We start from the raw sequence: 17,741 nt of genomic DNA, 5'->3' as shown, positions 1-17,741 counted from the left end.
AAACACTATTTAAACACAATTCCTGCCCAACGGTCCCTTAGTTGACAAATAAAATTTAAATATACAATAGAAGCTTGTATAGACAAATATGTAGCCAAAAATGTTAAGCAAGATGATTTTTAAATATATTTTTTTGAGATACTCCACGTAAACATTTAATCTCTTATTATAGTACTATACCTGCCATGTAGCTTACTATATATGCACTTAATTAAAAATAGGCTTACATTTAAATGCTCTGTATTTCAGATTCTTTTATACATACTTTTTTCTTGTGTATTTGCAATTCAAAAACGTTGAGTCACTATTGTGTCTCAGCAGACAATATCTATCTTCTGTGACCCTACAATGGAAACTTTCGGTGGTGTAGAGCCCCCCCCCCCCCCCTTCCCCGTTTATTTCTTATTCATCCCATTATTTGTTTGTTTTGTTTATTCATTTCATCTTTACAACTTCTTAAATTCTTTCCCCAACTCTCCATTTCCTATTCATTCCATTATTTACGTTTTAAAGCTTTACACTATATTCTGTTTTCCTGTCTTCTCTTTCGAAGGTGACTAAAAATAAAACGATTTTCAATTCTCTACGTATGATATTTCAAAACAACTTTATCACTTACATTGTTTTTACAGTTGACGTTAATACGATGTTCGGACAATAATTTTCGGACAGATTCGAGATCATTTTCTCTGGCAGCTTTGTGGAAATTGATTTCACCTTTTGTCACTGCAAAAAAAGTCATATACTTTTTTCATTATACAACTTAATAACAATTTTTATGATTAATTCTACTACAATTGTAAGTCATCGTAGAGTCAGATAATAATTGACATAAAATGATAATTCATAAGGCAAACATTAAACGAGTTTATAATTATAATTTATATGATTCTGGTTAAGTTTGATTTACATATTAGTATGCATTCTAATAAGCAGGTTGGTGCATTATGTTCATAACTTTCCAACATCTCCATATCAAATTTGTTTCTGTTTCAATCATTGCAACACCTTGAAAAATCTATTTAAAAAATCTCTTTTCTCTCAATTCTGATAGATTTCTGCCCTTATTTCACAGGTATCGATGATATAACCTAACCTAGATTTGTAATAAAGAATTAAATACTTCCCTTAAAAGGTGAGGTTTCGAGGAAAAGGTTACAATCTTTCAAGGAGAGAAGCATACCAACGGATCATAAAAGATATAAAAGTTCCTATCAAATGGCATTCTACGCTGCAAGTTCTAGGAATATGGTAAGACATCTTTTCTAAGAACAGCTAAGAAAATTTTTAAATGATGCAAATACTGCTTATTTTAGAGTGGAAAAATATCATCATTGTACTTTTTTCTTCTAGATCACATCGCCTTCTTGAAATGTTGAAAGAATTTTGGCGGGGAATATTGAAACTTGAGAACAAGATATTCTTAAGTAAAAATTAAGTGCACAGAAAATATCGTCTGTACAATATGAAAGTCTGAATAGGAAGAGAATGACATGCTAAACAAACACAATTTTCTGGCGATCATGCTTGGTATTATTTAATGTTACAAAAGGGCATATAGATGAAGATATTTTTAAATGACATCCGAGAGAGAAGTTTTAAAATTCAAATTGCACTGAATTTAGGAAATAATTGCAATGTGGAAATCATCAAGTGCTGTAAGGGCAAATTATTCTGTGACCAATTTTTGTTAGAAGTATCTATCTTTGAAACCCAAAGCAATTAGTTACACAACAGTCTAAAAAATACCCACTGTATGCCTAAATAATAATTAACAGCAAAATGAATAAGACACTTGCATTCAAGTTAAATATGAAGGCAATCCGTGATTTTAATAGCTTTTTAGACAATATAGGTTTTCCTCAATTCATTTTTGAGCGTAGAGAAGCTATATTCATTGAGGTATCTTATTTAGCTGTACTGAAAAACACGTATATCTTTAGTCAAAGCAGTGCAAATGGTTAATAAATACATCTCCAACCAATCGCCTTCATTAGATACTATTCATTACTTACTTATAACCTCCATCTTTGATGATCATCCTGTTATATCATCTGAAATCGTCAAACCAATCGAATAATTCATCCAGAACTTATAACGTGATGCAAAACACAATCCATATCATACATGCTTTTGTTTACTACGCACATGTAACAATATACATTTAATACTAATCAATAAGCATAAAGTACCCAAATTAAGCTAAGGTCACAGTGGGGAGATTTTTTGATCCAAAATACCAATATCAGCTTCAGAATCTGGAAGTAGAGAGTAGCATTATTTTTTAGAAAGGTTCGTAGAGGTCATTAATTATGGATCAGGTGCTGGAATTTTGTTACTTTGTCGATTTTGAGGGAAATGTTGCAGAAGGTGTCTGGAGCAGACGACACTACTGGTTTGTGGAGGAATCTGACCCGATATATGAAAGGTATTGATTATTCTCTTGATGGATGTCATAGTCTCCGGTTTTAGACATGTAAATATGTCATACTATAATGCCTTCAAATGTAGAGCATTCGGGCCTCAAATAATCGTTTGAGATTGCATCAAAACAAGAAACGAAGTGTCAGTGTTGCAAATGTCGAGTTTCAACTTTTAACAAGAGGTCCAAGGGCCTTAACGATCACCTGAGTATAATACAATAACTTAGAGGATCCATTGAAGTATAAAATATACTGATAGATGAAGCTTTGTTTCCCCAAAGCCAGAAAAAAAGGATGATGAGGATCAACAATAATATAAGACTAAGTCTAGTACTCGGTAACAACTCATAAAAAAAGCTCTACTTGCCCCCATTTATCACTATAACCATACCGACTATTTAGGACATACGCAACGTACCTTACCTGCTGATAATTTTTTCAAGATATTCTTAATTTAAGATTATAGTGCCATCAGATGTTCGTAGACAAAAAAAATCAGTATGCATTTTCAGGGGTTTTGAAAAGATGTCAATTGATGAAAATTCTTGTATAATTCAAATAAAAATATTCAAAAATTACTAAACAAATATTTTAGATGTTTTGTTTATCCAAACTTGTTTAAGAAGAAGTGTACAACAGCATATATAGACATTAAAATGTAGCACACAGTTCCTATTATTTTTAAGTATTGGAACTCTTCAACTCCAGGGAAAAAGACAATAAAGTTCAAACTAGGTTGCGTATATCCTTAACGTAATAATAGTACTTCTGTACTATTTTAAACCCATATAATAACCTCTCACATTGGTCTCTCTTGGTCTTTGAAAAGCATTTATTAAGATAAGTTATTTTTATCTTATCTTTATTTATCTATTATTTACATATCTACCTGATCTGAAAAACTCTGAAATGCTTTTTTGTATGATACAACAAAAATTCTTGCATAAGGGTGAATTAAAAAAAAATGACCAAACGCATATTTATCAACCCACACTAAAAATACAGGCAATGAAAATAGATTTCTATGTCTCAGCATATGTCTTTAGATAGTGTCTAAATACCTGCCAAATATCTCGTTGATATCTCAATTAACAAAAAAGCTATGCCCAAAAATGATGCTAAAAATGTCAAGAGTGCAACACCTTTTTGTGACATTTTGAAATTTCAATATTTTTTGGAGATCTGTGAAATAAGTAATAATGCTTTATGTTGAAAATAATGAATTTCCTGATAATATTCAAAGTATTGAGCTTTAAATGTGGAATATAGTAACTTTTGTTTAATCAAGTTGTGGTTATGGCTGATGTTTAAAAAAATGTTATACCATGTCAGGAGTGCAACAGAAAAAATGTAGTGTTACCAAAAAAAATATCAATTGTAAAATTCTGAAAGAAAATTAAGACAAAAAAGGATTTTCAAAGTGTGAAAAAATAACTGATATACATTTTAAAACTTAAAAATGTTATATAAATCACAAGCAGCATTAATGAGAGTCAAGTATATGTGCATACCCAATAATGTCAGGAGTGCAACATTTGATGTTTTGCTCCCAAGCATGAAAAAACTATTATCATTATATGATTTTCTGATTTTTATTTTGGAAAATAAAGAAACAAAGAACATTTTTACCAAACAGATTTATCAATTACAGGATCTGTCTGTGCTTCAGATCTATTTTTCTATGGTCAGGAGTGCAACACATTTTTTTAAAGATTCAAGTTGTGTGACGAAAACACTTCTATTCATGCTTAGAAGTATTCATTAATTAATAATGATCTTTTTGTATAATTTAATACTAAATTATGGACAGTTTTATTATTAATATCCTTCCTTTCTCAATTTTATCAATTCAGATGTGTTTTTATACTTTTTGTGATTTTTTTAATGAATGTTAAAATAAACACCCTAAAAAATTGTCATAAAATTCAAGTAATTCCTCCCCAACTTCACTGAAACAACAGAACAAGTTCTTATGCAGTTTTCATTTCACAATTCTACTTTAAAGGCCCCAATGCTTTTGGTCAGGAGTGCAACATATATGTAAGAATTATAAATCATCTAATAAGAATAAAAATAAGAAAAATGATGAGTAGAATTTTTCTGGTGGGTTACTGTGCTTGTCCTCTAAAGGAAAATATGCTATAAAATATATTTTATCTTCTAAATATACATTTAAACTAGTTTTGTTTTTGGCATAAATAGGGAATAATTCCAGATAAAATGTGAATTTTAAATACATTCATCTGTTTTAATTATGAAGTATTGGACTATAAATATTGCACAATTTCATCACCACTTGATGTTGCCAACACTCTATGAATTTTTGTGTTCTGTGGTTTTAATTTTAAATTTTACTGCAGTCAGGAGTGCAACAAAATTGTTTCATAATTACCAATGCTTTTTAACTATCTTTACTAAAAAATAAGTTGATAAAAAATGTTTGATAGTATTTGATGTTCAAAACACTATGTCTATCAACAAATTACTGAAATTTTACAGTCAATTCAGGGAATAGTTTTCATCATTTCACGTATATTTTTAAACACAATTTATGTATTCTACACTTTGTAAATAATCATGTTTTAAGGTCTTCAAAATATGAAAAACCTGCCGCAAACGATGAAAAAATATCAAAACGACAAATTGATTTAAAAGTAAGAATGGGTTATTGTGTGTTATAATTTTTAAAACAATGTTAAATAAAATACATATCAGATGTCAGGAGTGCAACACAATAATGTAACATAGGGTCACTTCAAAAATCTATTATTTTTTGTAAGAGAACTTGTATATAAAAATTCTTTTTTGGCTTAGATTAAAAGAATTGACTTGAACGGACAAAAAAGTGAATTTTTGGGAATTTTATTGCTTCAAATTTTTTTCATATTAAAACTTTTCAAACCAGAAAAAATAAATAAACAATCAAAAAGCCAATTTTTTGTCACATATATATACAAGAGAAGATACTCAATCAAGGTCTAGATTTAATCATTTATACCCTATTACCATTTTGAAGCATAAAAAACTATAATTTCTTGTGATTATGTATTTTAGAAAGTCTTTTAAGGTGTAATGATATTTTCTCTTTTTTTCAAAAGAAATTTTACTAATAAAAATTCTGAAACTTTTTAATTCAATTGTATATTCTATTGTAACTTCGGGATTTTAAACAGAATGCATGTGCAATGTGATGATATAAGTGAAAAATACGTTATAAGTAGTTGAATTTTTCCAAAAAATTTCAGTTTGGTGGTCATTTTTTTTTAATTCACCCAAAATCTCTTTTTCTATCAATCTTTCATATGCATTATTTACGGTGATTAATTATCAAAGGTGAAAGGCAAAGGGGAAAAAATTCTTTCAGTAGAATACAAATTAATAGAGCCCTTGCCAGCATCAGAATACTTTCCCTAAGGTCCAAAATTTCAAAAATCTGGTAAAAATACCCTTGCTTTTTAAAACATTTACTCTGTTTGCCTCCGAGATGCCGAAGAGTAGGGAAGTTTTTCAAAGAAGAAATAATTCATTTTCAGTGTGGATTCAATACAGCCCTACCCTAACGGTAGAACCTATGACCAAGGGTCATGAAATTTACAAATTTGGAAGAGACATTCTCGCTCATCATAACTATGCATTTGGTTGAAGATTTTTAAAAAATAAAAAAATTAACACATTTTACTATGTTATCGGTAGACCCCCCCCCCTCCCCCAATACCAGAAGCCATGTCCCTGGGACAACAAGTTTGAAAAATTTTGTAAGAAGCACCCTTGCTCATCATATCTATGCACTTTATTTATCTGCTAATACAAAGGAGCTGACAAGATTATTGAAAAGAATTGATGCATTTTTACTATACTATCAATAGAGCCCCATCCTTACACCAGAACATCTGACCCAGGGGCCATGACAGTCACAATTTTGGAAGAGGCACCCTTGTTCATCATAACCATGCACTTAGTTTGTTTACATAATACCCAGGAGCAGAAAAGAATTGAATAAATGAATTTTCACTGTATAATCAATACAGCCCCGCCCTAACACCAGAGCCCCTGACCAAAGGGCCATGAAATTCACAATTTTGGAAGAAGCGTCCTTGCTCATTATAACCATGCACTTAGTTTGTTTATATAATACCCAGGAGAAGAGAATATTTTAAAAGAATTAATGCATTTTCACTACATAATCAACTGAGTCCCGCCCTAACACCAGAACCCCTGACTTTGTGGCCATGAAATTCACAATTTTAGTAGAGGGCTCAATGCTTATTATAATAATGCCAAAAGTTTGCTGTCTGATGTCCAGGAGTAAAGAAGAAGCTTTTTAATTTTGATGGTTTTAGCCCCACCCCTCAGGCGCCAGGGGGACAGGGACCATGAAATTCACAATTTTTGTTCCCCTTCACCCAAAGATCCTATACGTATGTTAAAATTGGTTGAAATTGGTTCAGCGGTTTCAGACAAGAAGCTGAAAATGTTCAAATGTTAACGCACGACGAAAACGGACAGCTATAGGTTGCCTGAGTGACTCAGGTGTCCTAAAAATAAAGAATTCCAATATACAAATGTCAGATACTGGTTTAAATGCAACATAATAGATATCGTCGTGATCAAAGTGAATTTATAGCTACCGAACATTCGAGTTGATATTTGCAAATTACAGTCTATTTACAGTGAATTTGGATCGCACTTAAAGTGTGAAATGGTTAGAGGATTTCAAGTGAATCTAGGGTCCACTATTTTCCAGAAATTAAATGATTTCAATGCATCCAAATAAGAAATGACCGTAGATCTCATGAATTCAGGAAAAAAGGTTTTCTAATATACTCAATTTATAGTCTTAAAAACTACAATACAATGAAGATCAAATGCTCATTTTTTAAATTGTGGTATTAAGATTTTTAAATCAATCGATACTCAAATGCATATTCTTCATTCTGTAAATGATACTGCACTCTGCTATATCACTCTCGGATACTACCATTCAAAAATAATATACTTTTAAAAGATTTTGCTTCAAACTCAATTTAAGCAAATTTAAAAATCGGTCAATGAAGGGATAAAATATCTTGAAATATAGATACTTTGAAAGCGATCTGGCCAAAATATACTTTGTCAACTGTTACAAGGTATGTAGCTCGAGTAGTATTATTACATATTCAGTTTTTATATATATAAAAAAAAGTACAACTTCGACATGTAACTTTGTAGGTTTCCTCGGTCCTTTAGATTACTTATTGCTATCGTTTTTCTCCTGAACGAACAGGCGCTTTGCATAATGATAATGGAAATTAGCGTTCTTTCATGAATTTAAAATTCAAGACCTTTGAGATCAAGTTGAACATACTTAATACATGATTAAAAATGATTTATACCATTGTTGAAAATATTAGTGTCTGTACCAATACCAGTAAATACAGCATCTATACCTTTGCTCAGAGTTCTATTCAAAATAATATGGCGATCAAATAACTACATCCCCTGGTGCTAGAAACTTGTCTTCATTCACATCATTACAGCAACATTAATGCAGCTATATACGGTTATTAAGAAAGATACAGGATATTCGAAGGTTGATCCAAAAGTAACAACTGTTATAAAATCTTTAATAATGGAAAGTTATCAGCAATTTTTAATATACTTATATCTCTATCTATTTTAACTTTTGTATTAAAATTTCATTCAGTTATATGCCATACTTTTTTTTAAATATTAAAACAGTGTTAGGACTCCTCTATCTCCGCACGGCAAGAATGTTACCAAAGTTCTTGTGACGTTTCTCTCTAGCAATCATTTTCATTTCATCAATAAATCTATTGAATCTCTTATATGTGCGTTTTATTATATGTACACTCCGAACTTGTGCTAGAGCGTCTAGTTTTAAGCTATTTCATAAAAAATATTTTAATTTCTACATTGCAAATTCATTTCGCTGTGCATACATGTAGATCTAGCTTAATTAGCGTCGGATTTAAAAGGAAGTAACGTGAAAGACTCATCCTCCCCGCACTATCTTCTTCCTAACATATGCCCATCATTGGACTTCCATTTACATTGGTACGTTATGCAACTTTTGTATTTCTATAATAATACATGTATTTTCCTTATTAGTAGCAAATGTTTCGGATGTCGTTAGGTAAGATTATATCAAGTTTCAAATTTTAACTGAGAAGAAGAAAATAAGTGGACGATCAGTCAACATTTATCGTCGCTCGATCACTACTGAATCTGATGATACATAAGACCTTGGCAAAAGGAATGAATTTAGAAATAACATTTTGACAAGTTCAAATAACTTTAATACTACAACTCAAAACAAGACGCTTTATAGCAAAATGGCAGTAAAGATTATCAAGAAGGAGCACGTGAGACGTCAAAAAGAAAAGCGGTTGAACTGTAAATGAGTTCCGAAAAATAACGTCAAAACGACGTCGGTAACATTTTTGCCGTGCGGCGAAAAAAAACCCCCACATTGTCTTTATCTTAATATTTTAAAAAGTATTCATATAACTGAATGAAATTTTATGACAAAATTCAAAATAAATAGAGGTATTAGAATGTAAAATTTTGTTGATAACATTCGATTATTGAAGATTTTATAGCAGTTGTGACATAACCTTTAAATCAACCTTCGTATGTGTGATTGTACCCGAACAAGATCTTTATGATGTAACAAAATTGGTGTGGAGATATGACCAACAAAAATGAGTCCGTTACTGTTCCATATTCGTGTATATAGTCTGTACTTTAAATGCGGATGATACGCTGACCCATATTTAACACAAAATAATAAAATCGGATTATATTACATTACAAATCCAAGCCAATTATGGGTAATTAGGCGGAAACTTGATAATTAATAAAATTCTATTTATATGACAACTAGCTCATAACCTTGGGTGTTGACTATCAATTCAAATGATAAAGGGGGCATTTAAAAAATTACAGGTCATAAATGTTTCATGCAGATACGTGGGGAAAATAGTCCATAATTACTCTGATGATCCCCATTTTTGTTATCAATGTAATGAGACCCTCTAAATATGTCCCCAATAAAAATCTTACTATGCAATGCATCGACAATGTGCCAGTGACGTCACACTGATGATACAGCAATTTAGTTAAACTGAAAATGGTTCCAAAATATTCGATAGGAAAATAATCATAACCCCTCTTAATTCCAAGTATATAAATCATATCATCAAGCTTCACGAATAATTCCTTGCTTCCTTTTTTTTCTTACATAAAAAAATGCCAAACAAATACAAAAATTGCAAAACAAGTATATTAAAAATATTGAAATCGTGAGCAATTCCCTAATTTACTTACAGAATCCATGATTTGTATAACTTGCCAACATGTTCCCTGGTTATTATACAGTTTCAAACGCAAGAAATAACGTATATGTTATGAAAATGTAATATCAAGCTTTTATGAGAAGGTATTCGGCGCTAGAATCAATGTAATATTTTTTTCATATCTTACGATATTGTAAATATTTCCCTTTGGAACTCTGCATTTCATCTAATCTTATCAAATTCCTTTTTTTACGTTAATGATAGTTTTACATTTACTAACATTCTGTGAATTATTCCAGCATGATTAACAGGCAATAAATACACATGTACGAGAGTAAAAAAGGAATTTTATAAGATTAGATGAAATTCAGAGTTCCAAGGGGAATTTTTCACTCATATGGAGACGCCACCACTTGCCGGTGAAGGGTTGCAAATTTTGACCTATACTCGGCACTCAGGGCCATTGAGCAGTGAGGGATCTTTTTCCTGCCAACAGGACCTCGATTTATACGTTCTCTTCCGAAGGACCGGTCTCCACGTCCCGCAGTGGATTCGAGCCCGCGACGCAAGGATCACTTCCATACTCCGCGACTCTAGAGCAGACGCTCTAACCACTGCGCCACGAGGGCGACTGCACTAATGGTATTGAGCGTTTTACTCCATGTGGTGGTCAGGATAAAAACCTCACAGACTCGATCTCTGTGAGACTCACAGAGTCTCTGAGGGGGACCTTGTCAAATTTTTTAGAGATGTCAAGTAGAACTATATCTACGTGGGTTGATCCAAAAGTAATATCACACACTGCTTTAAAATTTTTAACAATCGAATGGTATCAACAAATTCAGATATATGTAGTACTTTTTAAAATATTAAAATAAACGCAACGTCGGGTCTCGTCAATCGCCGCACGGCAAAGATGTTCTCGGCGTCGTTATGAAGTTTCTCTTCGGCACTCATTTTAAGTTCAACTGCAACTGAGATCTACGCTAAAAGAATGAATTTTAAAAATAACGTTTGGACAATGTTCAAATAATTTCAATACAACAACTCAAAACAAAACAATTTATAACAAAATAAGTGCCGAAAAATAACGTCAAATGGACGTCGGTAACATTCTTGTCGTGCGGCGATAGACAGGCCCGACGTTGTGATTATTTTAATAATATATTTAATATATTTAAAAAAGTACTGCATAAAAATTAAAATAGATAGGGGAACTGGTATGCAATTTTTTGTTGTTGTGACATTACTTTTCGATCAACCCTCGTGCCTGTCTTCACACGCTCCAGGTGCGAGCTATGGTGTCTATGGTGATGGCCTGCTGGGTCACGCAGGAGCGTTCCAATCTGAAGCCATGTTGACTGTCATTGAGTATTGTAAGGCGGTTGAAATGATCCGCTATCTAGCTATGGATGATATATTCTAACATATTTCAAAAGATTGATGTTATGAAAGCTGGAAGGTAATTCGAGGCCTGATGTTTGTCACCATTCTTGAAAAAATGGGACGATTCAGGCTGACTGCCAGTCGTCTGGTATCTAAGAAAACTGAAATATCTTGGTTAGAGTTGGTGCTTTGAGGTCTACATACGCTTGTAAAACACTTGCCATGTATACCATCTGGACCCGTAGCCTTATGGAGGTTAATATTCCTCAGAGCTTCTGGACTCCAGTGGTACTGACAGAATCGGAGGCATATCAAGGAATGGACTGGGCTTTTGTCTGGAATTTTTGTTTTGTCCTTCCTCGTATACACTAAGTGGAATTGCTGATTCAGTATCTCTGCCTTTGATTCTGTGTCATTGTAGAGGAGTCAATTGGACTTTCAAAGGGGAGAGACTTCTTGAGCGTCCTAGCGTTTGTTCTTTATGTACGACCAGAAACACCTGCTGTTTTCTGTAGCTCCCTACATACCGTTTCATCTATGTATACATCATGGGTTTTCCTTAATTCGCGTTGGGCCTTTGCCATGGTCAGAAAAGGTATGGGGACACCAGTTAACTTTAACAATGAAGATTATAAATATTTAAAATTATTGAATCTAACTGAAAAATATTTAAATACATGATTTCAGTTAGGCGTAATCCTCATGAGAAACCGTGGCAACTGTTTACCTTGTGACGCCATGGTCTCGTCGATAGGCTTGGTCATATGTTTACAAAATGACGGCATAAAAAATACCGAATATCTTTCAAAGTTTAGTTTGAAGAGAACTTAGATACGCCTATAGGGAAAAAAAAGGAAACACACTGTTCTATGCAGCTGACATAAAATATCAAGTTTACAAAACGCAGTTGTTTACATGTTTAAAAGGTAATTAAATGACTCCATAAACCTGCATGACATGCATATTTTAAAATCATATTTGATTTAATAACTCAAAAACATTGTTATATACATGTAGCCTACAGGACGCATATTGAAATGCACTGATGAAAGTACTATCATTTAATACATGGAGATATTATTGCGCCTTGTGATTAGACCACCTGTATGACTTTTGGAAAACTACAGAGGTGAAGTTATTTGCTCTCTGAATGTTTATATTACAGAGAGGTACCATAAATGTATATATTATGTATTATATTTACATTTGCTTGTCTTTTAACTAATCCAACTATGAAATTCATTTGAGTGGCATTTTTGTGTATATATACATGGAGAAACTCGTGCTAAAATGACGTCACAATGCAGCTACATAGACGTTCTTGAAAATAAAACGATACAGGGCAGCGATAAGTTCAAACCTTAGTCTATTTTTGCTGCTTTTAAACTTGTAATATGTCATTATATATTTTTTTTAAATTAAGTTTTGTGTGAGCTGTTGGTGTATAAACCACACAGACTTGCACATAGGCATATTTTTCATGATGCCCTAGCGCGCTTCATGAAATATGCCTACGTGAAAAGTCTGTGTGATTTACACACCAGTAAATCACATAAATCTAAAAAGAAAATTCCTTAAGTTTAACTACTTAATATCAATCTGAACACGCGTATTGTGTGTGAGTGTGTGTGTGGCGGAAGAATCTTCAGCAGTTGTTATTAAAATATTCATCCATCGAGTTGAGTGTGTTTAATCTTCGAGTCACTTCGGGCCCTGATGGGGATAGTGTGAAATATTAGTGAAAAAAGGATACCAGAAAAAATACAATACTCGTGAGAAACTTATCGAATGCTTATTCGAACCCCTGGCTCTCAAAGATACTTATTAATTAGACGAATGCAGAAGTTTCTATCTTCAATGAAATTCTGTACATGATGTTAATACAGCACCGTTTTCAGGTGTATCTTTAACATGTTTGATACAAATCTATATTTTCTGTCATGTGGTAAATTTTGAATTTACTGGGTGGCAGTAAATACAAAATTTACGACATGACACAGTTGTCATGTTGTAAATTTTGTATTTACTGCCACCTGGTAAATTCAAAATTTACAACATGACATTTCAGTCTAGCAATTATGTTTCTTCCATTTTGACTACCAGTACTGCACAACATTCAGTTATAACATGATGCACATCTACAGTAGGGAAATAAATGATAGCATATAGATCGTAATTAGACGCATACTTACTGGAGGAAGGTTCCAAAATAGTGGACATTGCGCAATCATTTTCCTTCAATGTCTGGCGCAGTTCCTCGTCTACCTACGAAAGCAACATAAATTTTTACATTATAACCGCCATGACACATCGAAAAACGTCTACCTTTATATGAAATTGTACCTAACTGGTATCATTGCCCTTCGTTTCATCAGACTTGCTCAGCCATGAACAAGAAATTATAGTGTTCTATTTTGTTACTTCTAACCGCTGTTGTGCACTGACTGAGGTACACGTCAATGTGCTATAGCTGTTTACAAGATCTGAATAGGAGACAAAGATGTATATCGTATAAAATAACTACCTTAATGAACAAAAGAGCCTTTTAATCAAATACCCTATAACCATACCTTGAGCACTTGTCAGTGGCGGATCATGAAATTCTGGTGAATCATAGAGCATTTATCTCTGTTTCATTGCTATGTTTTACAAAATAAACAACTAAGTTGCACATCATTTCTCTTATTATTCATGAATTGTCGTTAAGCAATTGTATACCAATACCAAGTATATTTATATACACAGTTATACAAGAAACATTGCGTCCATTAGACTCTATATCGCATTTTTGCATTACCGAAAATTCTTATGAATATCGAAATATTTATACACATTTACTAAAAACTTTATGTTAATTTCCGAAACAATGTATAGCATTTCAAAAGTTTATAATTTTATTTTTTTTCTCTCTCTTTAATCCTTCTTTGTTGCCTCCCGTTACGGGGAGATGAAATAAGATTTTGAGCAGGGCAGTTTTAATGAATTTAATTTATACAGTAATCTGCACTTTTTTAAAAGATAGATATTTTACAGTCAATTTAAAACTGTAATAAAGCATTGATAATCTTCAGCATGAAAATTCATTAATCAGTTGCTTCAGAGAATAAGTACTTGTAGTATAAAGTGGAATATAATGCTGAAAACTCTCCGACATATAGTCACTGTATTTATGGAAACAGTAGCAAACTTCTTCTGCCTCACCTGTGAACCTCAACTGACATCTAAATTTGAATGTCTGATATTCTTTCGGAAACGAAAGAAAATTAAATTCGGTAATGATAACCGATTAGTTTTCAATATGGCCTAATTACACAATTTGGTTGATGTAATGAGTAAGCACTGACCATTTCTTCAAAGTGTTACCCCTTCCTAGATCAAGGATAGATACCAAAGAAAGTCATTCCTATGTGTCTCCCATAAGCAACACAAAAGCATAAAGTTGTTCAAACTGTTATTCAATTTGTTATTCTTGATCAAGAATTATTAATACCCCAAGAAACTAATAAAAAGAATAAAATAGGTGTTAGAAAACGAAGCAATGAACATTGCATCCATTGCAACGAAGGTGCCTTAAAAATGACGAGTTCGCATGATTTCCCTCATTTCAGACGAGCAAACTTAAAATCCCATGGGTTAAAATACACAGGATTTTGTGAAAAACCAGCTGCTCCATTATTGAGGGTATCACAAAACACAATGCTAAAAAGATAAAAATCACCGCAAGCTTTATCGATTTTACAGACACAACGGGCACTTAGCAGGGTAATAGGTTTTAAAGTGAAGAAGACGCGTCACGAAAAAGAAAACAATGATGAGGGCAAGGTAAATTAGACTGACTGAAAGTCATGAGATTTTATAACTGAATGGAGACCATCATCATTAAAAAGCCCACAATATGAGGTCGCATCGGCAGTAGAATATATAGAGGATATTCAATGTTTTGTTGTTGGATATGGAATTCATTTCACGAGTGGGACAGGATTTTTTTTTTATATTTTCGAAACCACGAGTGAAAATATCAAAAAATCCTGTCTCACGAGTGAAATAAATTCTATATCAAACTACAAATTAAATATATGGAGATAACGAACTGTATTTAAGCTCAAAGTCCATTCAAACAATACAAATCAGGAGCATAGCAAACACGGACCTCTAAAACATCAGAGGTAGAATAAGGTGCCAAGGATGAGTGAGCATCCCCTGCCGATCGGTCACACCCGCCATGTGCTCCTTGTCATGATCGGGGAAATAACGGAAAAATCCATTGACAATTCAGGGGATAAATAATGGCCTAACAATTAGTATGAAAAACGCCAGTCAGCATTTGACTTAATGATAGATTGTATTTGCTGACAAGGTTATTGTATCGACCATAGAACTTACGAAATGATGACTTTAAACGAGACTGTTGATATTCTTGTTTCATCAACTTGTTTATCAATAACTTACCTCGTTTTAGAAATTGTTCATACATAGAGCATGCTCTTGCGTATCGAATCAACTGAAAGATATAAACCTCATATGACAATGAATTTCGGTTTAATTATTACATTTTCTTTGATTTCTCTTTGCATCTGTGTTTTCTAAACACAGAGTTATAGGCTGTGACGTCATAGTTGAGCGGTTGAGACGTCATAACATTGTAACATTAATTTTAGCAATATATTTGGGAGGAAATTTACAGTTTTAGTCTCTGTCAAGATGGTTTAGTTATTATACCTCTCTTATGACAGGCCAGAAATCATTTCTACTTACTTTGATATTTTTTCACACTGTGATAGAATATCATTTTAGTATCCTTTCACACTGTGAAAGAATATCACTTTTATTCACAAATAAATCACAGAATTCACTTGACATGTAATAAAGCCTACTTTTAAATAAAACTTAAAATTCATTTATAAAATTAGAAACTAGTGAAAACACCTCGTCCTTTAAAATCCGGAAAGAGCAACATAATTCACTATCGCACCATCGCACATCAACTTTTGGGTACATGGCGCGATGATACGGTGGAACGTACGATGACACGATGCTTCGATGACGATGATGCGATAATACAATAGCTAACATCGCCTCACCGTCATCGTACCATTGCCAACTTATCATAGTCGTCTCGCTATCGTACCATAACGCCATTCATCGCATTATCGCACCATCGACCAAAGCCTCGATTGTTTGCAGAAGTGAACTACTTGGCCCTATCGTATTCCATACATCCTCAAGATATGAAATTTGGACATCACAGTCTCAGTAAGTTACAAGCATATGCAATTAAACATATATTTACAGGTGTATATTTCAGAAATGGAGAATGTAATATTTTAAATCGATTAATTGAAGGGTTCTTACAGAATTCAAGCATTTAATTCGCTGGACTCAGTAACTCAATAAAGAATGTGTGATTTGTTGTGTACATCGAGTATTGAAATATATACGTTAGAACGCATGTCCCCTTTCGACGAGTGAGATCATTAGAGACCAGCGAGTAGAGTTTAATCAATACTCATAGTGTGTATAATCGATTAATAATATTTTCTATTTTACACAGATACATACGTCGTAGTAACGCCACATAAGAACAGAATTTATTTTTTTTTCACCTTAAGGCAGTGAATGCAGATTGAAGCTCCTCAGATTGAGGGAGGCGTGATACCTTTTAAAAATCAATTTTCATAAGAAAAATAAACAGTGACAATATGAATATAAATTATCCAGTCAATTTGTTTAAAGATATAATTGCATAAATGATACATTGGTCGTCTAAGGCTTTCTACTAGATAAAAGATTTAGAGTATCTATGAGACAAAACTAAGTTGTTATGCAAATACTTATTGCATGGCATGTCTACAACACTCTTCATTCAATACTGTTTTGGAATTATGTTCGATCTTTGCTATCGTTCTGGCCGCAAGATATCGAGAAATTTTTATAACAAGAGATTTCTTAATATATCTCTGAAGGATAGATTAGGAAAATATGTCAATATGACCTAATTACACAATTTTTGAAGATACAATGAATTTATAATGCACTTTACCCTGGGCTGGCGCATAATATCCATTCCGCTGACGTCACGAATAAAAATGTGTCACCTGATTTATTTGTAAACTGTAATACTGGCATCCATCAAGACTGGATCCTCCAAATTCTTATCCATGAAATGCTTCTCAAATAACATTCCTGATAATTATTTCCGTGATGTTTAGAGAATGATTTATTGATAGGATTTCAAAAACAAATCGATGGCTACTACACACCACAGAAGGCTGTTGACAACTCTTCTTGATCACCCCTAAGACTATAGTGTACGTATTATTTCAGATCCCATTGGCCCTATTTCCTAAAACCATTGCTGGACACAGTGCATTAATATGCGTCAAGTTCAAGCTTATCCCCTTAACGATGGAAATTTCAATCCAAGTAAACAAAGATGTTGAACGCTGTAATGTAGCAAATGGTATAAGCGAGGTTCTTGTTCGATCGTCATTTGTTATTGTAAAATAAATGGGAACTTAACGTCAAGTGTTTCCAATAATTGTTGATTTCTGGAACTGAAAAGTATTTGCAATAATAAAAATGAATTTAAAAAAACTCTAATTTACAGTGGGTCATAAGTACTAGGACAAGACCCGTT

The 17,741-nt window shown here is 32.8% G+C and overlaps 1 protein-coding gene across 3 annotated transcripts in view; it reads right to left on the bottom strand.

The window, feature by feature from the left end:
• The window catches only part of LOC133182374 (ankyrin repeat and death domain-containing protein 1A-like), a 33,305-nt gene extending 16,076 nt beyond the window's left edge, over window positions 1–17,229 (bottom strand). Inside the window, exons 1-3 of one of the 3 annotated variants that reach the window (XM_061317199.1) lie at window positions 17,145–17,229; window positions 13,297–13,369; window positions 620–726 (exon numbers count right to left, since the gene is read on the bottom strand). In XM_061317199.1, coding sequence (XP_061173183.1) covers window positions 620–726; window positions 13,297–13,369; window positions 17,145–17,168 — 204 coding nt within the window. In that variant the 5' untranslated portion in view covers window positions 17,169–17,229. Of the gene's footprint in view, window positions 1–619; window positions 727–2,015; window positions 2,062–13,296; window positions 13,370–17,144 lie in introns of those variants that run through there. The other 2 variants (XM_061317200.1, XM_061317201.1) reach the window with 2 other exon arrangements.
• Window positions 17,230–17,741: the final 512 nt, after the last annotated feature.

Source organism: Saccostrea echinata, unplaced genomic scaffold (assembly GCF_033153115.1).
Source record: "Saccostrea echinata isolate AGI-Se365-2 ecotype Australia unplaced genomic scaffold, CSIRO_AGI_Sech_v1 ptg000009l, whole genome shotgun sequence".
Taxonomy (NCBI): domain Eukaryota; kingdom Metazoa; phylum Mollusca; class Bivalvia; order Ostreida; family Ostreidae; genus Saccostrea; species Saccostrea echinata.
The sequence above is the reverse complement of the archived record's forward strand: the minus strand, read 5'-3'. Positions and strand labels throughout refer to the sequence as shown.